Source organism: Bombina bombina, chromosome 2 (assembly GCF_027579735.1).
Source record: "Bombina bombina isolate aBomBom1 chromosome 2, aBomBom1.pri, whole genome shotgun sequence".
NCBI lineage: Eukaryota > Metazoa > Chordata > Amphibia > Anura > Bombinatoridae > Bombina > Bombina bombina.
Genome location: NC_069500.1, coordinates 1,295,662,766 through 1,295,686,532, shown reverse-complemented (window position 1 = coordinate 1,295,686,532; position 23,767 = coordinate 1,295,662,766). Strand labels below are relative to the sequence as shown.

At 39.6% G+C, this 23,767-nt stretch overlaps 1 protein-coding gene across 1 annotated transcript in view; it reads right to left on the bottom strand.

The window, feature by feature from the left end:
• Window positions 1–23,767, bottom strand: part of BOD1L1 (biorientation of chromosomes in cell division 1 like 1) — a 539,385-nt gene that overhangs the window by 501,811 nt on the left and 13,807 nt on the right. The window contains exons 7-10 of the mRNA XM_053700293.1: window positions 18,490–18,656; window positions 17,837–17,951; window positions 5,789–5,924; window positions 2,373–2,436 (exon numbers count right to left, since the gene is read on the bottom strand). Of these exons, the coding sequence (XP_053556268.1) occupies window positions 2,373–2,436; window positions 5,789–5,924; window positions 17,837–17,951; window positions 18,490–18,656 (482 nt within the window). The remainder of the gene's footprint in view (window positions 1–2,372; window positions 2,437–5,788; window positions 5,925–17,836; window positions 17,952–18,489; window positions 18,657–23,767) is intronic.

Below are 23,767 nucleotides of genomic sequence, written 5' to 3'. Positions count from 1 at the left end.
CCCTTCCACCATAGGAACCGTCTGCCATGACTCATTAATAGAGTCAGCTATAGGAAACATTTTCTTGAAAATTGGAGATGGAGAAAAAGGAATTGCAGGTCTCTCCCACTCCTGTGCAAAAATCTCTGTAGCACGGTCTGGTACAGCGAATACCTCCACCTCGGAGGGAACATCAAAGTACTTGTTCACTTTACTAGACTTCTTAGGGTTGACTACGACAGTCGTATCGGAGTCGTCCAAGGTAGCCAAAACCTCCTTAAGTAACAGGAGGAGGTGTTCCAGCTTAAATCTGAAGGATACAACTTCAGCATCAGAAGAAGGAATTATACTGTCTGAGTCTAAGATTTCACTCTCAGGCGCTATCGAAGTGTCTTCCTCCTCAGACTTCTGAGAGGAAGCACCTGAGTAGCCACAACTGGATCAGAAACCTTACTGATTCTTTAAACGTCCTTTTGCACTTTCCCTGCAGCATGGGAAAAGCAGACAGAGCCTCAGATACCGCAGAGGATACCTGGGCAGCAATATCTTGCAAAGAAACTCCTATCGGAGCATGAGAGGAAACGCAGGGCACTGCATGTGTAGACGGAAAAAATTGGGACGCTTGAGGAGAAAGCTGCGGCATATCTGGTACAGGACACTCCTGAACAGCATCCGCCTTAGCTAAAGATGGCTTAGGCTCAAAAAGTCTATCCCTGTAACAAAGTTCTCTCAATACATGAAGAACAAAAAGGTACTGGGGGTTCCATCTGGGCGTCAAAACATAGACTGACTACAAGTAACATTCTGCAAAGCCTCTTGATCCATCTTACCCACAAAAAGGACAATAAAAAGAAAAAAACTTTTTTTCTTCTTCTAATAATTAAAAGAAAATAAACGATACTGCTCCTTTAAATAATTTTGTTACAAACTGAACGGAGCAACTACCACCCCCAAGCAACCCTCTACACCTCAGCTATTTTAATGAGGTGCCTACCACCTGTCCAGCTGACTGCAGTCAAAATTTATATAGTAATGATCCGACATTTATTCCAGAACTACGGCAATTAGCTCATAGTAATACAGGCGCATCATAACTCCGGAACTCACAGGAAGTGAGAAAGTGCGCCTAAAATTCACTGCCACCTCTGAATGGAACTGCCACCTGACATCAGGGGTGGTCCCAGCGGCCGATAAGGCTAAAGTTAAAAAAATTTGAACAACGCATGGCTGTGTCAGCAGTACTATTCTCTAGTAAAATAATCGCACACCACACAGTCCTAGACCGGAACTAAACCGGAGCTAAGGACACAGACTGAGCCACCAATAAAAGTATTTAAACTCTCCTCTTGTCCACAGTGCCTGCTAGCTGCCCCTGTAATTAACCCTCAATAGGGTCAATGATACTAACGTCCCCATACAGCCATTAAACTGTTTAAGTGCCAGATTTTCCTTCATAATAAAGAAAAAATATTATTGGCACTTACCTGAATGTTCATCTGTCCGGCAGCAGGACAGCTCACCTGGTTTGAGAGGGTGCCATCCCTCACATGGAGCTGTGGAAAAAGAAAGAACTGAGTAAGCTTACTTAGGCTTTCTGGATAGGGCAGCAAAACTGTTTGAGAAAGCTCAGTGCGGATTGTACCCCACAAGTTCCCAATTGCTTAAAAGCCACCACTGCTCTACTAAAGAGATTGACCTGGGCTACGGCTAGACTCAAGGAAAAGATCAGAGCAAACCTACTCTGCCTTAAAATAATAAAATCTTGATTGAAGAAAAATTCTTATCAGACACTGAATACTTTACCTCCTCCTCGCACCGCAGGCAAAGAAAATGACTGGGGTTTGTGGGAAGGGAAGTGATTCTTAACAGCTTTGCTGTGGTGCTCTTTGCCTCCTCCTGCTGGCCAGGAGTGATATTCCCAACAGTAATTGATGATGATCCATGGACTCACCGTGTCATTAGAAAGAAAAAAAGTTTTCAATTTACTTCTAGTATCAAATCTGCTTTGTTCTCATAGTAGTCTTTATTGAAGAGATATCTAGATAGGTAGCATACACATGTCTAGAGCACTACATGACAGGAAATAGTGCTGCCCTCTAGCGCTCTTGCTAATGTATAATGTCGCAAAACTGCTGCCACATAGTGCTGCAGACAACACACGCTCCTGAACTTACCTTCCTGTTTTTCAAGAAAGGATAAGAAGAAAACAAAGAGAAATTGATAGATGTAAATTAGAAAGTTGAATTAAACAGCAATTCGACTAATTTAACAACATTCTGATAACACATTGTTGAAGATGTTGTTATGCCATAACTCCATAAAGTTACACTTAAGACTAACATAAGAGATAGAACAAACACAATTCAAAGCATCAAAAAATGGGAAAAAAATACCTCACTAAATTTCTGTGAATCCTTAGGATCTTGTTCAGTATGGTCACTTTTTGTTTTATCAGGCCTTTTTTATAGAGAAAAAAGAAAATAACATACATTCAATTTATTTTATACAAACCATAACTGCTCACTCTGGTTTTCGGTTTTATAGTAAATCGCATATATATATATATATATATATATATATATATATATATATATATATATATATATATATATATATATATATATATATATATATATATATATATATACACAGTATATATAAATAAAATTACAGATGGACTAATCCAGCACCTACTATTAAAAGGACACAAAATATAAAATATAATGTTGTGCATATAATCACGAGGAGCCCAAGAATCTCAGCGAAACGGAATCAATGTAACATAAGATGCAATACATACTACTGAAGAAAAATAAAGCAATCCTAAATAGTAGACAGATATGAAGCCCTTATTAAAGGTTACCGGAATAAAAGTCCCAAAGTTATACCACCTTGATGAATTGTAATGGGTTAAATTCTCCACACAAAGTGATACAAAGAAGTAGACTGTGTCAAATAATTTTCAAATAGATGAGCAAAAAGGTCGTTTATCAAAAACCAGTAAAGCAAAGGCAAGTGTTAGTCGGTTGTGCAGACTGATCCATGGTTAAAGCAAGCAAGACAAAGCGATTGTACACATATAAAAATATGGGATGTAGACGATAATGGAGCCACTTTATCCTTGATATGGATGGAAGTTTCACTAAGTGTCCAATTTTAGCATTGAAGTTCATGTGCAGTTTACAGTGAGTTTTGCAACAAGCTGTAAGAGTGGAGAACTAAGACAGAGGGGCAGCTCTGGGAGGGCCGTGGAACTGGACACAACATGAACATAATATATGGTCCGGTGAGTTGTGGGCGTTGTTTGCCTTTTTAAAACCCAGTCTTAAAATGTGCACTTTTGGAGGATTTCCACTGCATTGTATTTACTAACACCTGACGCAGGACTGTTATACGTGTACAATCGCTTTGGCTTGCTTGCTTTAACCATGGATCACTCTGCATAACTGTTGCCTTTGCTTTACTGTTTTTTGATAAACGACCTGTTTGCTTATCTATTTGAAAATTACTGGACACAGTCTGCTTCTTTGTATCACTTTGTGTGGAGAATTTAACCCATTACAATTCATCAAGGTGGGATAACTTTGGGACTTTTATTCCAGTAACCTTTAATAAGGGCTTCATATCTGTCTACTATTTAGGATTGCTCACATTTTTTCTTGCTTTATTTTTCTTCAGTAGTATGTATTGCATCTTAGGTTACATTGATTATGTCTATATAAATATACTCTAAGCAATAAACAATAGTATATTTTTTATTTTGTTTCATTTTAATAAGTAGGTGCTGGATCAGTCCATCTGTAAATTTTTCTTCAATATTTATTAAAATTAAATTGGGGACTCCGGGCACACACAAACATATACACAGACATCCCCGAATCCAGATTTTCAAAATCCAAACTTATTCTGAAACCCAAACTTTTTATTTAGAGGGATAAGTAAGTCAAAATTAAAAGGGACACTGAACCCAAATTTTTCCTTTCGCGATTCAGATAGAACATGCAATTTTAAGCAACTTTCTAATTTACTTCTATTATCAAATTTTCTTCATTCTCTTGGTATGTTTATTTGAAAAGCAAGAATGTAAGTTTAGATGCCAAAAAACAGTTGGCTCCTTAGCTTAGATGCCTTATTTTTTTTAAATAAAGATAGCAAGAGAACAAATAAAAATTGAAAAATAGGAGTAAATTAGAAAAGTTGCTTAAAATTGCATGCTCTATCTGAATCACAAAAGAAAAAAACATTTGGGTTCAGTGTCCCTTTAAACTTGCATGATTTAGAAAATAGAACATTTTAATACCTCTCGGTTCAACCCCTCTTTTCTATACCCAGTACTTTATTGACATTTTCAGTATAGATGGGTATATAACAGGCAAACAGGTCTATTTCAATACAGAAAAAAATTAAAATAAAGTTATTTGTTACTTGCAGACTGGCTGTCAGTAACAAATATGTTGGTGAGCATAAGAATGGGGGAGGGTAAGAGCTGTTGAATGAGATCAGGAAGGTGGGAGGGTGAGGAGGGACCCCTACACTACAGAAAAAAAAAACTGCAGACTGTCTGCCAGTACAAACTGACTAACCCCTTCACTGCTGGGAATTTCAGAAGTGTGGTTCGCAGCTGCAATTAGCAGCCTTCTAATTGCCAAAAACTAGGTGCAAGGCCATGAACAAAGGGGACCCCAGAGAAGCTTTTACAACCATTTGTCTTATGATTGCAGTAGTTGTGTGTAAATTATTTCAGTGAGACACACAAAGTTTGCAAAAAAGATTTTATTCTATTTTTAATTTTTTTAATATATGATCGTATTTGGAGGCCAAATAGTGGCATCAAATATACCAAAATGGGCCTAGATCAATACCTTGGGTTGCCTACTTTAAAAATATAATAAATAAAAACCAAAGGCTCTTTTTCTGTTTAAACAGCGAGCAAAAATGCTAAAAATGATTGTACTTTTGGGCATGTTAAGGCGATAAAAAGAAATAAAAAACCAACAACTGTACTCTGCGCCTTTAAAGGAACATTGTACACTAGATTATTCTTTTGCATAAATGTCTTGTAGATGATCCATTTATATAGCCCAATTGGGAGTTTTTTGCAACAATGTATAGATTTCCTTATCTTTTAATGGCATTGTGATGATTTTCAGACTCCTAACCAAGCCCCGCAGTGTCAGATGTATACATGCGTTTACAGACTCCTGCTGGCTCCTTTTTATGTTATATGGCAGGCTGAATTCCCCTGGCGGAATTCAGTATTGCACACGAGCGCTATTTTGCGCTCGCGTGCAATCCCGCCCCCTGCCCACGCACAACCAATCACGCACGGGCAGGAGCTGTCAATCTCCCCGGTCGGACTAGACCGCAGAGATGGAATTTCGCCACTTTAGAGGTGGCAAAAGATTAGGGAAGCAGCGGTCTAATGACCGCTGCTTGTTAAATACGGCGTGCAGGTTCTCTTGTGAGAACCTGCAGCCGTAGTGAGTCCAAAGGCTTGCAAAGCCTTTGATAAATCGACCCCTATGTCTTTTTATTTGAAGGGAATTGGGGGAGGGGGTAGTTTCTGCTCTTCTTGTTTTTCCTGCCCCTTTCATTGAGTGTCCCAGTCAACCTAATCAACAGTGATAAACTGGGAGCTTCTAAGTACATTTTTAAACGGTTTTATACTGGATTTTTAGATCAGTATCTGTTCATATTTTTTTTTTATAGTAGTGTCTATTAAATGCAGTTATATGAAAATTGCTGTATACTGTCCCTTTAATGAATCTAAGTGCTACACTGCAATTATCAATCAATAAAAAGCATGTACCTTGAGTCTCTATTTTTTCTCTTGCTCATTGCTTCTTTTTTTTCTAAAAACATCTGTTCTTTCAGAACTTCTTTTATACTGCTAGACTTTGGCTTCAAGGTTTTAGATGACGACTGCAGATCAGTACTTGGTTTTCCTAAAATGAAATATATAGACATAAAACAAAAGACCAACCTAACCATAGAAATGCTGGCTATACAGTGCTTCTATCATTATTTACAGTTCTTTTCAAGATGTGCACAATACTAACAACTAAAAGTGTCATGCGCTAATCCGTTCGATTGCTAACCCTGCTCTGCTGTGTGTTTAAGCCCCACAAAGGGGTTAAACACACAGTAGAAATGATGTTTGAGACCCCATCTGAAGAAAAGAAAATTATCAGGTAAGCATAATTTAAGATTTTCTTCATAAATGGAAAGCGTCCACAGTTGCATTCATTACTTTTTGGGGAAAAATACCCAAGCTATAGAGGACACTGAATGCAAAAACGGGAGGGTACAAGAGGCGGCCCATTCTGAGGGCACCAGGCCTGAAAACCCCTACCCAACAAAATCCTACTTCGTCCGAAGCCGAGAACAACTTTGAAAAAAAGAAAAGGCCCACGGACACTGACCCGCAAATAGTCCACAAGCCTTGCTAGAGACCGCAGGAACTAGACAGCCAACAAGAGACACCATCGCCCAGCAGTCTGTCTCCAAACAACACACCCCTTACTAAAGAAAGAAAAGACAGAGAAAACATGATTGTACTTGTAAAGCGCTGCTAATCCCCCCTTAAGGGACTCAAGGCACTACTCATTTTATCAACCTCGAAAGGAGGAAAGGTCGAGTAGACATCTCCGGGGATCGAACTTGCAACCCTCGGTTTGCTACAGTGCAGAGTAGCCACAGTGCATTAGTATGCTGAGCATAAGGAACTCCAGAAAAAAACCCTAAAAAGGGCACAAACACAGAGCAAAAAAACAGAGAAACAGGGTCAGGCTAACAGAGACCCAACCAGTCTCATAGAAACAAGGGGAGGCAACGCCCAGATCCCAGAAATACAGAAACTACAGGATAAGGCCGGGAGTCTGAAACAGAGAGAGGATCTTCCCCTAACACAGTGCAACCACACTCTAGAAAGCAACTGAAGACGAAGGTCCCCAAGTCGCAAAAAGGTAGCTCAGAAAACCGAAATATTCAGAAATGAAACATCGTGCAGCAAGCTCAGATAGGTCTGACGAACAACACCTGAAGCAAAAACACTGCATGCTGCAGTCATCTAAAAATTACTCTGAAACTTGAATACTTGCAGGGCAAGTAGAAAGCAGCTGAAGATAGGTTCCTTCAGATTGCTAAGTATCCACTAAGCAGCAGATAACATTGCAGGCTAAGAGCCGCTAGTCCTTCCCACAAATCTTGAACGTGGAGAAAGGAGAGACCTCAAAGAGGCTTACTGTACCTCGAATGCTGAGAGGACGAAATAGCAGAGCACCAGATCTCAGCTCCTGCTCTAACACTGGACCAGCCCAAGCGACAGACATGTCTGATAGATAGGGGGACAGAAAGACCCCAACCACAAGCCCCCAGGGAATGAAAAGAAAAAGGGGGGACTCACCCACCCTAACAGAGCACGGGTGCCAACCCAATCCGCTCCTTCAAAATAAGGCACTCTCAAGGAGAACCCCCTAAGACCTGGAACAGAGAAAAGTGCAATAGATCCGTAGGAAGACCTGTCACAACTCTTAGACAAACTCTACGTAGAGAGATCAATTTCCAACAGGTGGAACAGAGCCCACAGAGCAGCAGATGCTGCCCCTTACAGAAATAAGCCACCTGATCCAACCTCCTATAGACAGGGCAGGACAATGACCCCCCAGAGAGAGGAAACCCCAGCTCATAAGGAAGACAAACTATCCCCTCAAAAGGGAAGGGCACAGATAAGAACAGCGTACATGTCCACAAGACATGAAGCCATAGTATGATCAAAACACGGATCCAATGAAAAAGAATCACCCAGACACCACGTTGACCCAACAGAGAAAAAACTCAGCATGAAGAAGAGCACACTCCGTCCGAACGACAAGTCAGGCCTTAAAGTTTATAACCAGTACTCGAAGGTGGATGTGAACTCTGGCCTTCCTGCATGCAAGCCCAATGAGCTAGCCCCTATGTCGCAACATAGGGTCCCTGAAAAAAACTGGGCCGTTCCGAACCAGTCCACAGGATCATAAGTCTCCAGACATCCAAGAAGGATCCAAGACAAGAACAGGGGATGATAACAGGGGAACCCGAAGAACGGGTACAGAACTTACCTCCTATCGCCCCTGATATGGAGAAGACTAACTCCTGAAGGAAGACAGAGCCTCACGACATTCACTTCCTAATTAAGCGGCCAAAGCCGCCAGAAAAAACGGACGAAGTCCAGAAAGTCTCGACCCAAAGGAAGAGAGCCTCTAAAAGCAACAAGTCCTAAAAGGACACTTCCAAAGAGACCATGAAAGGCAAAACCGTAAGAACAGCGGTATGAAGGACCTAAATCCTCCAAGCCTCCAACCCACAACGGAAAGGAACACTCTAGTTCCCGGAAAAAAAAAAGAAAAAAAAAAAAAAGAAAAAAAAAAAAAAAAAAAAAAAAAAAAAAAAAATCGGACAAGACTGAGCATGTCGCTGCGGATCTCAATGGAGTCCCGGCCCACTAGATTGAAAGGCAAATGAGGACTGAACCAATCCCCCATGCCCATAAGCAACCACGGACCATCAAATGTTCTCAGGATGCTAGTTGAAGCTTATAAAATAACAAGTAAACAACACAAATCATAATGTGATCACTAGGCGCCCTCACCGGACCAGCTGGACATAAAAAAGGCACCACGTGTCTAAACTAGGCCTCAAAGACAGAAGGATTTGTACCCAGTCAGGACCAGCCTGAAACCAAGGGCCCCAGCACTGTCAAGGACACAGAGTCTCCCCCGAGATGGAGGGATAAAGAACAGTCAGACAGAACATAAGACTAGTACCTCCTCAAAGTAAACAGTGCAACCACAAAATCGCGAGTATCAATTCCAGAGAAGAATGTTCCCGAAGGAAACATCACAAAACAACATGAGCTTTAGACCAAATAAAAATCATCCTCGCCGGATTAAAATAAAATATAAGGCAGGAAGAACGGAAAGACCCGCAGGGCCAGCCCAACAGTGGTCTGAGACTTCCAAGCTCAGAACTGGAAAAGGATACACAAATAACAAAAAGACTATAAGAAGATTACTTCATCCCCTTATGTCTATGCAAGCAAGCCAGTCGAAGATTAAGACTGAGAATCCCCAGACCTATTAGGAGTGGGATCCTCCAGCAACGCCAAAACGTGCCTCAGTAGAACACGAAGGCGCGCCAGTCTATAATGAAAGGCGCAACATACCTCCACCGGGACAAAAGAAAACATCGGCCCTGAAGGTTGACCCCCCGAGGCCTCAGGGGCAGTGGCTCCCCCGGAGGGCTAAACTGGGCCAGGCGATCCCACACCTGACGAACCCCGGTTAACGGAACACAGACAATATCGTAAGCACACTCCCGGGAAGTGCAGATGCGCCAGCGCCAAAGATATGGCCATGCGGAACCGTGTCGTAACCTCCGGTGGGAACAGGCCACACTCCATAGAAGGATAAGTAGCGTTTGGGTTACCTGCCTGCGTAGTAAGAGTTGGTGGTAGGAAACTTGCCACGTGGGAAATAAAATCCCCAGAGGCGGATGGCTCAGTGGGCACCCGATTCCCCGATCCCGAGGAGCAGAGCACTCTAAAAACGGCATTCGGAGCATAACTGATGGGCATGTATCACCCAGGTCAATTCATATTCTTCTCAAGAAGTAGAGTCTGAATCAGACATCCATCTCCAAAAAATCAGAATACTCCATAACTGGGATATTAAATAAAAAATGGACCAATAAGAAAATGGCTGGGGCACTCACTTCCTCCAGGGAACCAGACACCAGCTGACCAGGATTTCTCTGTCACCACACGGTCAGGAATGCGGGTAAACCGTGCAGTCCATGCAAAAGCGCGCCCGACCTTAAAGGCCGCGTCACTAGACATAGTCCGTTATGTTCCAAAATAGGCATGAGCCGAAGCAACACTACACAGTAGCAGACAGAATCACATAACAAACATGATTATAACCCCCCCCCCAGGAGATATTAACCCTTGATTCCGAGATACAAAAAGGAGCCTCACTGAGATCCTATGTTAAAGTTATCCCCGAAATGTTGTAGCCCCGCTTGGATAAACAGTTGTAATTACAATACATCCATGATGAAAGTAAAATGAAACGATCTTACCGGAATCTACGTCGTGGAACAGGAACACTGCCCTTCAAGTGTGACAGATGGTAGCAGGCAGCGAAACTCGTCAACGCGGATTGCTTGTGGATGGTTTTGCAGAAAGACTCTCCCTGCATCTCCAGACTCTAACTTTCACCCAGGCTCTCACTGAGAGGCAGACAGGACTACTTTAAACTCCAGTCCCATGCCAAAGTACTACCCTCCATAAGAGACTATCGAAAACTTCTGACACTTCTCTGCCAACCTCCTGGTACAAAAGGTAAGAATGACTGGGGGATGAGGGAAGTGGGGGAGGTATTTAAGCCTTTGGCTGGGGTGTCTTTGCCTCCTCCTGGGGCCAGGTTCTGAATTCCCAAAAGTAATGAATGTAGCTGTGGACTCTTTCCATTTATGAAGAAAAAAAAAAAAAATTCTAAAGGAATAACACTAAATAAATGTTAGACATAATGATGTTTTCAATAATAAAAAAGTTTTACTACATATACTGTACCTAAACATTTTATATTAAAATCTCAAAGTAATATAAGAAGTATGCTCTTCAAAAAAGGGTACCAAAACAAAAAAAAAAAAAAAAAAGAAAAAATAGGTGATAGAAGTAGAACTGGAAAGTTTTTTAAAATTGCTTTATTTGAACCTTCAAAGTTTAGTTTTGACTTTACTGTCCCTTCAATACAGAAACACACTGATGTTTTTGTTTTAATTTGGATTAAAATGTCTCTTTAAAATGGCCATTTTTTTGTCTACGAACAGTGTAAGATTTTTCTTCCAATCAACTTTCTATTTACGGCTACTGATTTATGTTGCTTATAGATGTACTAGCTTCTTCAAGTTAACAATAGCACGTCAGCAATATATTATAGTTAGAAGGCCTTTACCAAGCGTTTTGGTTTCCCTAAGAGGCTAAAACATGTAGACGTGAGCTATATGACCTACACGACTCCTATCCCTTGATACAGAGCGCTCTGTGAATGAGAAGGGACAATACCACGAATAGTTGTTTTCCGTAAGGATTATTGCCGCTGAAGGAGCTTCCCGATTGGCTTACCTTGCTCACGTGACTACCAAACCCGGAAGTGTGACAAGCAGAGGAGAAAACAAAATTAACGCTTACCTGATAAATTATTTTCTTTCCAGGCATGGAGAGTCCACAAAATCATACTAATTACTAGTGGGATATTCACTCTTGGCCAGCAGGAGGAGGCAAAGATCACCCCAACAGTTGTTAAGTATCACTTACCTTACCCATAACCCCCAGTCATTCAGCCGAAGGGAACGGAAAAAGATGATAACACAAGGGTATAGAGGTGTCTGATGTTTGTACAAAAAAAACTGACGTCTGAATATAAACAAGGGCGGGTCGTGGACTCTCCATGCCTGGAAATAAAAGAATTTATCAGGTAAGCATACATTGTGTTTTCTTTCCTATGGCATGGAGAGTCCACGAAATCCTTCTAATTACTCGTGGGAACGAATACCCAAGCTAGAGGACACAGAATGAAAGGGAGGGACAACAAGACAGGCGGACCTAAACAGAAGGCACCACCGCTAGAAGATCCTTTCTCCCAAAGGAAGCCTCAAACGAGGCAAAAGTATAAAATTTATTGAATTTGGAAAAAATATGCAAAGGATTTGCTCCACAGATGCTTCATACTTCTAAGCCCAAGGAGGAGAAAAAGCCCTAGTGGAATGAGCCGCAATTCTCTCAGGAGGCTGATGTCCAGCTGTCTCCTATGCTAAACAACTAAGGCTTCTCAACCAGAGATAAAAAGCAGAAGTGGGCTTCTGACCCTTATGCTTATCAGCGAAAAACAACGAATAGGGCAGAAGACTGATGAAAATCCTTTAGGTGCGTGCTTGCAAATAAAAAAAATTGGTACACACTACATCCAGGTTTTGTAACAGACGTACCTTCTTAGAAGAATTTAGAAAAAACACAATCTCTTGATTGATGAAGCAAACCAATACTACCTTGGGAAGAAATCCCAATATAGCACAATAATCCGCCTTAAAAGGGACAGTCAAAACCAGAATTTGTATTGTTTAAAAATAGATAATCCCTTTATTACCCATTCCCCACTTTTGCATAACCAACACAGTTATAATAATACACGTTTTACCTCTGTAATTACCTTGTATCGAAGCTTCTGCTGACTGTCCCCTTATTTCAGTTCTTTTGACAGACTTGTATTCTAGCCAATCAGTGCTCACTCCTCAGTAAATTCACGTGCATGAGCTCAATGTTATCTATATGAAACACATGACCTAATGCCCTCTAGTGGTCAAAATGCATTCAGATTAGAGGCGGCCTTCAAGGTCTAAGAAATTAGCATATGAACCTCCTAGGTTTAGCTTTCAACTAAGAATACCAAGAGAACAAAGCAATATTGGTGATAAAAGTAAATTGGGACATTTTTTAAAATGACATGCCTTATTTAAATCGTGAGGTTTTTTTTTGGACTTGACTGTCCCTTTAACCGAGGAAAAATAAGGCAAGGGGAAATACCCAGCCAAGACTAGGCGTACCATCTCCAAGACTAGGCGTACCATCTCCAAGCAGTCTGCTTCAGAGAATCCAGAATTGGGTGGAGGAAGTGACCCTGAAATAGAAGATCCTACCTCGAAGGCAACCTCCAAGGAAAAGAGATGACATCTTCACCAGATCCGCGAACTGGGTCCTGTGAACCTACGCTGAAGCTATTAGAACACAGACGCCCCCTTCTGCCTAATATGAGCAAAGACTCGAGGAAGGAGAGCAAACAGAGGAAACAGGTATGCCAGACAGAAAGTCCAAGTCACCGCCAGGGCATCTATTAGAGCGGTTTGTGGAGCTCTAGATCCTGAACAGTACTTTGGAAGCTTGGCGTTTAGACGAGATGCCACCAAATCCAAATCCGGAACCCCCACCTGAGGGTATCATCATAAAAACCTCTGGGCGGAAAATCCACTCCCCAGGATGAAAATTCCGCCTGTTCAGAAAACGCATCCCAGTAGGCCACCCCTGGGAAGTGGATGGCAGAGAGTAGACAATCGTGAGCCTCCGCCCACTGGAGATACGAGTTACCTCCTTCACGGCTAATGATCCTCCCTGGAGAATGATGTACACCACCGAGGTGATGTTGTCCGATTAATATCGGATAAACCTGATTGAAGCTAGTTGATGCCAGACTGAAAACATGAAAAATTTCTCCCAACTCTAGGATGGATAAGGGAGGAGAAGACTCCTCACAAGTCCAAAGACCCTGAGCCTTTAAAGAACTCCAACTGCTCCCAAGCCGGAAAGGCTGGCGTCCGTGGTCACAATCACCTAGGTTGGTCCCAGGAAGCATGTACTATGAGATAAAAGGACCTGCAAAAACCACCAAGATAGAGTCTCTTGGTAGGAGATCCAAAACTATCCTTTGCGATAGGTCCGAGAGGACTTTGTTCCATTGTCTGAGAATGTATAAACTGTAGGGATCTCAGATGGAACCAAGCCAAATAAACAATGTCCATAGAAGCAACCATCAGAACAATTACTTCTATACATAGAGTCACAAATAAAAGAGAAAGGCAAAAAGAAGGGATTATCTAACCTCCATCAGAAAAATCCTCATGCACAAAGAATCTATAATTGTACCTAAAAACACACCCTGGTGTCTGGAACCAAGGAGCTCTACTGCAGAGTCACTTTCCCGTGGAAACGAGAATAAACAACATCTCATTATGTGATCTTGTTAACTGAAAAGATGACGCCTAAACCAAGAGTCGTCCTGGTATGACGCCTCCGCAATTCCCTAGATCTGACCACTGCCAAAAGGATCCCTAAGATCTTGTAAAGATTCAAAGGGCCACAGCAAGGCCAACAAACTGGAAAGTTAGTCCAGAAAGGCAAAACCACAGAAATAGGAAAAGTTCCCAAAATATGGGAACAAGAAATGCACGTCCTTCAGGTCCATAATAGACATGAACCGACCCTCCTGAACCAAAGGAAGAATGGAACAAATAGTCTCCTATGAAGGACAGAACCTTAAGTGAATTTGTTGACACTTGAGGTCCAATATGGGTCAGAAAATTCCCTCTATCTGGGGAACAACAAAAGGATTTGACTAAAAAGACCCCGATTATGTTCCGATACAGGAACTGGGACAAACACTCCTAGAGAAAATAGGTCCTTTACGTAGTGAAAAAAGGACTCTCTTCCCCTGGAATGCAGAAAAAAAAACTTTGACAGGCTAAAATCTGCCCCTGGGGAGACAGGACTTGAACCCAATCTTGTATCCCTAGGATCTGGGACATCGTGTATTTAATACTTCAGAAAGAAGAAAAACCTGCTCCTTACTGTAAACCAAGACTGTATAGAGAGCGGCTTCTATATGCTGACTAAAGTCATAGGAAGGATTAGGATAGAGTTCCCTTATACCAAATATAACTGGACCTCCATGAAATCCTAGATCAATCCATTGAAGTTACAAAGGGAACAAACATTCCTAGAGGCCCTGGTGTCAGAAAAGACCTCAAATAGGAAACATTAAAAGAGAGTCTAGATGACAACCTTAGTTAAAAAAAAATTAAAAAATTCCCTTTTCTTTTTTTTCTTTATATACTCATGATTGTTCCTCTCCACGTAAATCTTTAGAAAAAAAGCAGAAGATCTAATAGATCTGAAGTGAAACCAGAGTATGGGAGGCAAAGCATACATGTCACAGACATATCAATTATGACTGTATTCCTATACATAAAATATAGAAACAAAACAATTATAAAAAATCACCTCCATCTGATAGAGATACATATAAGCCCCTATACATGAAATAGGATAGCATACGTGTCACGGATATTAGAACAGATCCCCTCATATGAGAGAACTCAAAATATGGATCTCCAACATAAAGGAGAAGAGCCCCTGCACAAAGAAGATAACATAGAAAAAACTATATTATGTTATATTACACCTGATACATAAGAGATTCCACAGGGATCCCACATAATGTACTACCTACTAGAGTAGTAGAAAAAAAATTGTTACCATCCATAAATGGCTTAGACAAGGTTTGCATATAATCACTAGAAGGCAGTAAACTCAATACAAGAGTAAATCTGTCAAAAACATGGAAAGAAAATTTAACCCATTCCATCTCACCACTTCCACACATGAATAAAAACAATTATTCACCGCATTTGAAATAAACATAATGAGAAAATCTCTGACTGTATGACCGCTATTAATATACATCTATCATGGACTACGCTGACCTTAGAGACAGCGAACATAATAGTCAGAAAAAAACAGCACATAACATTACAGGGCCCAGAAGATGAGACATAATTAAACAAAAGGCTCAGGAGATCACAAAACCTCTCCTAGGTTTAGTGCAACAGCGCGCCATGGCGGGAATATGAAATTTGAAGTGCGCATTGAATAAATATGGCATCCCTAAAACAAAATGAAAATCTGCATGGGAGCCTAACTTGCACATAATGGGCTCAAAACAATTGGCGCGCAGTGCGATCGACAAAGAAGCAGACTATCTTCAGTACCTGAGAAACATTCCCAAACAAGAGCCACGCGCTGAAGTTGCTGGGATGCACATGCCTCCTTTCAGAGCCACGATGCGGCCATTAACACCAGGACCATCTAAGCACCCAAGGGAGACTTGCAAATGTGGCCATGTGCACTAACGTCACTCTTAATCAAGCGCCATTGAAAAACAAGTGCTGATGTAGTGAACCGCAAATGCGGACATCCACACAAGTGTTCACTGCCAGTACAAATGTTCCCTTTCACAAGCGCTGTACTATACAAGTTCCAAAAATGATAGCTGCGTGATTAACAAAATAAGTGACTAGGACTTGCCTGAGAGAGGGATGTCCCTCTATCATTGACAAAACCCCTCTCCGGTTCACCAATAAAGGAACTATCCCTCTAAGAACCGGAACGTCAGCCAAATAACGGTCAGGGAAAACTATAAACCTCAAATATTTTACAGATACCCTTCCCAAAGGGATTTACTCTATGTCAGCCAAGATTCAAGTTCAATAGGAACCGGAATCACAGATACCCTTCCCAGGGATTTACTCTAGCTAAAAATAATAGTGGACAATTTTAAGAACCCCATAGTGCCTACCCCCACTGAGGGGTTAAATCAGAGAGGTAAAAGTCCCCCACCCTTAGTGAGAAGTCACCCCTCATTTAGACCACAAGCCATAGGGGGAATAAGGGATCCAGGGACTTACCAATCTTGCTGCTTTCTCAGAAGCCCCAGGCTTGGCAGAAAAAACATCATCCTGACAGAGACCGTATTCAACTCTAGGGCAGGCACTGTATCTCCGGTGTAACAAACAGTTCTGACAGGGACCTGGAGAGAAAGGAAAAAAACAGAGTAACCAACCCTGGTGTTCCACAGAGCGGTAGCATGAATGTTAGAATTTAAGAAAAGACAACCTTGCCGTCTTCTAACTGCTAAAAGCCACCATTACTCTTACTAAAGAGATCAACATGGACACAGCTTGACCCCAATCCTTGCTTGCAGGGAAAAGTACCCATTAAAAGGATTAAATATCTTCAGACACCTTCTTCGCCATCCTCCGTGATCAAGGCAGAGAACGACTGGGGGTTATGGGTAAGGGAAGTGATACTTAACAGCTTTGCTGGGGTGCTCTTTGTCTCCTCCTGCTGGCCAGGAGTGAATATCCCACTAGTAATTAGAATGATTTTGTGGATTCTCGATGCCATAGGAAAAGAAACACTTCACACGAGGTGGACGCCCAAACAGCTGAGCCCGCGAGTCACTGGAGGTAGAATACAGCCGCCGCGAATATCACATATTGAGGTAAGATCACCCATAGCCCCTAAAGGACTTCAATAAGGATGAAGGTGGTGCCAAAGTCAAGGCAAGTGAAATACACCTTATACATTGAACAAACCGGGGGTTCTACACCTAACAGAATATTCCCATGCAAGTGGCACACTAAGGTTTTATTATCGAGGATCATCCGTTTTATTATCACATAGCAGGACTGCAACCAAACATATGTATGCTTACTGGGACAGTTATAAGAGAGATTACTCTGACTGCTCATATGCAATTATTCTGTGGTTTTTATGAACTTTCAGATGCATCTTGTGTATTATTCATTTTCATCTTATTTTTATTTTATTGTATACCACTGATGGTTTTTATAGGATTGTTATTTTAAATTTGCATTCCCACTGGTTAATGTGTTGCTGCCTCATAACGCTTTTTTTTTTTTTGTTTCTATAAACAATAGCACGTCAGCAATATATTATAGTTAGGGAAACCAAAAAAGCTTAAAGGGACATAAAACCCAGTTTTTTCTTTTGTGATTCAGATAGATCATGTGATTTTAAAAGAACTCTCCAATTTACTTCTGTTACCTAATTTTGTTTTGTTCTTTTGGTATCCTTTGTTGAAAAGGATACTTAGGTAGGTTCAGGAGCTGCTGATTGGTGGCTGCACATATATGCCTCATGTTATTGGCTCTACCAATGTGTTAAGCTAGGTGCCAGTAGAGCATTGCTGCTTCTTCAACAAAGGGAATTAAGTAAATCAGATAATAGAAGTAAATTGGAAAGTTGTTTAAAATTGTACGATCTATATAAATCATGAAAGATACATTTGGGGTTTCATGTTCCTTTATAATACATTTGAATTGCATAACTAATCAATTTGAACCTCAGTAGTTTCCTCATTCAGACAAAAAAAACAAAAAAAAAAAACAGAAACCACTACAATACCTTGGTTTGCCGTTTTCAACATCTTTGATTTCTCAGCAGCTTTCTTCTTCCGCTTTTCTTCTAATTTTTCTCTTTTAACTTGCCGCCTCAATAATCTCTCTTCTTTTTCTTTAGCCTAAGATCAGAAACTAAGTCAAAAGCAAAGAAAGCGTAATATTTACTACTATTGATAAAAAGGAACAAAAAACAAAAAAAAACTATAAAAAAAAACATTATGATATTAAGTTAAAGACTCATTCTAGTGTAATAACATTACCTTATTTGTTACAGCATTTCATTGTTAAAACCAAAAATGTTTGCTTCCATGTGTTTACTTAATTTGGCTAACTAGAAACAAGCATTTGTTTAACCTCTTCCCGCCCAGACTTATTTTTCTACATAGGAACACCAAGTTCCGATGTAAACAAATAAGTAAAAATTCAGTTTTCAGAACTAAATTACATGAAAAGGGAGGGAAATAAATAATACAAAGTTCTTTAATTACACATAGCTTAATATGTTATATAAAAATATCTAGGTGCTTACAAACAAATTAGATGATTTTATAATACTTATATAGGCCCTTTATTATACAAATAAACAGTCTAAGCTATTGGTTTTCTTTCTAAAATGATTTGGATAGACCATTTACAAGTGGTCACTGATAGACTCACAACAGACAGTCGACGCTGCTCCACCGTTAGCTCATCATCAGAATCACTGTAGTATTTGGAATACAGGAAAGGTTTATGCACATAAGAGGGACGTGTGTGTTTTGGCTTTCCATCCTTCTGCTCGGATTCTTGCTTGGCTTTGCCTTTTATTTTTGCTTTCTCTTCATCTAAGTTTAAAGGAACATAAAACAAGTTGGGATAGAGGCAAAATATAATATGTACTTTAAATTACTTTACCTGCAAATTTATACTGCAGTGCCTCGCCATTAACCCTTTCTTTTAAGTTTCCAAATTGTACAGCTCAAACTCCCCCACAGCGCTGTCCATGGGTACAAACATAAAAGTACAGTACAATACAATATAAAAGACACTAAAGATTAACAAACAAATACAGGGGGAATTGAGGGCCCTGTTCCTGTGGGAACTTACAATCTAGATCTGCAATTGCTTTGGTAGAATGCAGACTTTAACACTCATTATCTGCTGTAGCATGCATAGAAGCAAATAAGCAGTTGTGAAATACAATGCCTGTGTTTCTGATACTAAACACAGATAAGGAGGGTTGATCAGACTATTCCAGACAGCATAGCTATGCAAGTCATTTTGCTTATTTTTGAAAATTATTTTAATATACTTGCCAGCAAATTTTAAACAATATTTTGTATGCAAACTATTTTTACTTAATTAGCCCTTTTAGGATATGCACAGATCTTAACATGTTTTATGGCACTTTAAGCATAAGATAAAATGTACATAAAGTTTAAGAATAGTGTTGCTGAGCATAAAAAAATTGCATTAAAATAATGTCCTTGTTTTGAAAGCTCCCTATCTAATACTCAGCAATTAAGACTGGCCCATTATGTAATGCTCAGCAATTAAGACTGGCCCATTATGTAATGCTCAGCAATTAAGACTGGCCCATTATGTAATGCTCAGCAATTAAGACTGGCCCATTTTAAGGGGCTGGACAGAAATCTAAAGTTTAAAAATTCTCCTTTTCTGGTGGTATACGACTCCCCTTCTTTAGCTACAGGGAAGGAATCTGGTGAATGCTACTTATAACATGGGACTTATCATTGCTGGCGAGTGCTACTAAGATAAAAAGGGCTTGCACAAAGGTGAAACCTAAAGTGTCAGATCTGTAGAAGTTTATTGGATTTAATTCACAGACAAAGTAGAAGTTGGAAATCACTGATAAAATAAACATTATGCACTGATACCTACTGACATATTTCTTTAAAGTCTTAAAAACTTTTTAACTTGCAGATGAACAGTGAACATAAATTTAAATTATTTAGATACACATTTTTAAAAATGTAGTATAATACTCATTACTAATGTCAAGTTACAGAGGTCATAGTAATATGTTAGTAAATCTAGTAAAAGAATGTCTGTTTCTGTGCACAAAGCAAACTATTATTTGTTTTCTTTATTGAGTGTGGAGAAGGAGGGGGAAAAGGATTAGAATAACTCATAATTATTTAAACTGGCATTATATTTAGAGCTTGATTTATCAATCCATGGTGGACAGGGGTGTACATATTCGCCCTGTCTGCCCAAGCTCTCCTCTGACGGGCAGCAATATGCTGCCGCAATTTAACATTGCACGTAAGTGCTTCTTTGTGCTTGCGTGCAACCCCGCCCACTGCATGCACACAGCCAACCATGCGCGTGAAGGAGCTGTCAATCTCCAGGTTGGACGACACCAAAGGAGATCTAAATTCTCCACCTAAAAGGTGGAGAACAGGGTAGGGAAGCAGCGGTCTGATGGCCGCTGCTTGATAAATCCTGACTGCAGGTTCTTGTGTGCGAACCTGCAGTCAAGGGAGGAGAAGGGCTTGATAAATTGAGTCCTAAAACTGCTAACCCCTTGCAAAAGGGTTAAATGTACATGAAACCTAAAAATTTTCTTTCATGGCTCAGATAGAGCATATAACAAATAAAATTTCCAAATCACTTCTGTTATCTAATTTGCTTCTCTTAATATCTTATTGAAAAGCATAGGTATAGAGACTTATCCGGAAATTCTAAAGCTATGGAAAAAAAAAAAAATTGGAAAAAATTTAAAGAAAAAACAGAAGGGGGAAAACTCTTAAAGAATGAAAGTCATTTTGCTACATTGGGAATATAAAATGCAGTGTGTATAAAAAAAAAAAAAAAAAAGTATTGCGTTTTAGAAAAAAAGTTAAGCTTATTGAGTAAATAATAAACAACTTTTTAAAACTTTATTTTTTGTTACAAAAACTACAAAGTCTGGATATGTTAAGAACATGTAAACTATAAGGAACATCTTTTGCCAGTACAACAGTCCCTCCACCCAAACAATGAAAACATGAAGAAATCAAAATAACAAAACTAACATTATTTTGTCTCAATTAATCCCTCTACTGATTGAGTGTATCAAACAAAAATAAAGCACTCATCTCCATTAGACACTACAGACCCTAAAGCACTTCAGCATCTTGAAGGATGTTTTGGCTGCCAACACTTCTATAGGAGAAGTATCTGAGCGAATGATCAAAGAATATATTGCTCTTGCAAGAGCTTGATTGGCTTTTTCCTGATTTTCCGGTGTCATCCTATCTATAATCAGTATACTAAGTGTGATAAAACAGCATACACTATTAAGACTGTTGTTAAGTCAATAAACTTTATAAACTGTCAGGACAGGATTAGAGCGATTACAGGACTTATTACAAGTGCAACCTGCTCCTTCCATTGACCCATATAACCAATATCTTATTCAAAGTGTAACTATAAGTGGACATAACTGTTTCAAGTTAAGCAAATACATTTGTAAATGGGCACTCCAACTTCCCAAATAATGTGAATACTCAGTATTCAGTGTTACACCTAAACACAAGAGACTCAGTGTATTACAAGGAGGAGGTAATATATAGCCCTCTGTATTATTAACTGCTATTCAGTTGAAAAATATTAACATTGTTACCTAGATTTCCAACTTAACAAAAATAAAACCTACTCATCAGTGGATAAACAGTCATCTGGTACAATATGACTTTAGACCACAGCATAGGGGTTCTAACTTAACGAGACACAATATACTCAATATGATCACTAGTGATTAGTGTGTGAAAAAATATTAATATGTGAAATAAGTGCACCAGTACTGTATTACAGCAATAACACAGATACACTGGATTGTCTCACATGTGTAACCGCAATCCTTAAGTACCACACAATAATATTAGCTTTGGAATTCTTTTTACAAAATGAGTATTCAACTGGGCACATCCAAATATACCATGTGAACCCCCATGATATATAGCCTTCGATATTGATTGATCTGCTCTCTATATCTTCTGTAGAGACACAGCTTGTGACACCGAGTTACCTGCTCCTTAGGGTGGAGTATATAAGTTTATAAAACTGGGTAGACCATGTAACGTAATCACTTGAGGAAATTACAGATAACCGGCTCACCCAAACTATTATAGCATTTGGCTACTAGGTTTACATAGGTGATATCCTTGTTGATATTCCAAACCCGGGTGCATACTAGTTACTGTTAATTCTTCCTATAGCGGCATTATCTCCATTATATCTTCAGTTATCCATGCCTAACCAGCAGAAACCTCAATGCTAATTCCAGTCTCTGTGTAATTTTAAATTACACCTACACACACACTGATTTTAATCCATTGTATTTTAAATAAAAGTTATGTTTTAATCAATGTGTCCAACCTTATGGTTTTCCATTCAGTATGATGTCCTTTAATTAAGCGGTGTTAGAAGTGCTACATAAGTGCACCCTTTTCAGTCCAAATCCCTCTGTGATTTTGACTAAAATTTGTAACAGAAGGTTCGTCCAGAAACCATGACGACAAAAATATAAGGATATACATCGCTATTACAAAGATATTGCCCAGTTTACTAATACAGATTGTGCCTTCCAAGACCACTTTTGTGACCTTAGTATGTATAGGCAATTATCAAAAATAATGAGGCCATATTTGGCTGGATAAATGGAGGGACAATGAGGTCAACTGGGCAAAGCAAAGCTGTAGAAGACACATTTTGAGCACATTTATCTGAGGTGTTAGAAAGGAATTTGGACTATCTAAGATGAGACTAGTTTTATAAGAAGAATATAGAGTGAGAGGAGTGAGAAAGGGGAATGAGGTATGTATAGTTTCTGAGGATAGGTGGCTGTAGTGAAAAAAGAGACCCCGTCTGTAATTTAACCTGGTGCCTGACCAAATGCAACAAGCATCAAAACCTCAATCCAAACAAATATATTGTAACTAGTTTTACACTAAGTGAGGCTGGGTCTCAGAAATAGTGATCCCAGAGTTGGATTTACGACCATTAAGGGTGTGGGATTTATCCAAGTGGGACAAATATTTTCATATGGAGGAAGTCCTAGTACTAATGTCCACCGTGTAGGATGTGGTAAGTAGCTGACTACGTGTTATATATTGCCATAAGGTTATTGTACCAAGGCAATTAGAGTGACTCTATTCGTGTTTTCATACTACCGTGTTCTGTATTAGAGGAGTCCTCCTGAGGGTTTAAAGTCAGAACGTTGCTAATCATTCCATGTTCAGGTTTGTTAGTTCTCAGGACTACTAACAAGTGGAGTAAAATATATATCGGTACCAGCATTCCCATATGAGTAGACTAGACCAATAATGCAATGAGTAGCCCCTAGACAGATGTTCTACATAGCACATATAGTGAGTTGGAGCTCTCATATAAATTGACACAATAGTCCCCTAAAGAAATGACCTAAAACGTCCTATGGTGGTAAATATGGTAACTAAGAATAAGTGAAAGTGTTCAGGGATGTGCTCAATATATCCTATGCAGACAAGTCCCATCTGAGTAAGAACACTTGACATATAGGTAAGTCAGCAACCTCCCATAATATTATATATATATATATATATATATATATATATATATATATATATATATATATATATATATATATATATATATATATATATATATATATATATATATATATATATATATATATAAGCCTAAGGTGTTAGCAATGCAAATGAGCTTAATTAAGGTAGCCTGTTTGGCTAATGATAGAGCAAAGTAACATGTCTTAGGCTTATGAACAATATTAACTAGAATTTGGAATTGAATCATTTAAGATGATGGTTAATAGCTGTGTTCTAGCTAGGGCTGCATACATTGTAATGTGTCCTACTAACTGGAGGAGCATGTAATCAGAGTAAAAATGGTTAGTGACTCACAGGCGTATTGTTAATTTGTCATTACCAGATAAGCTGCCGTAATACTG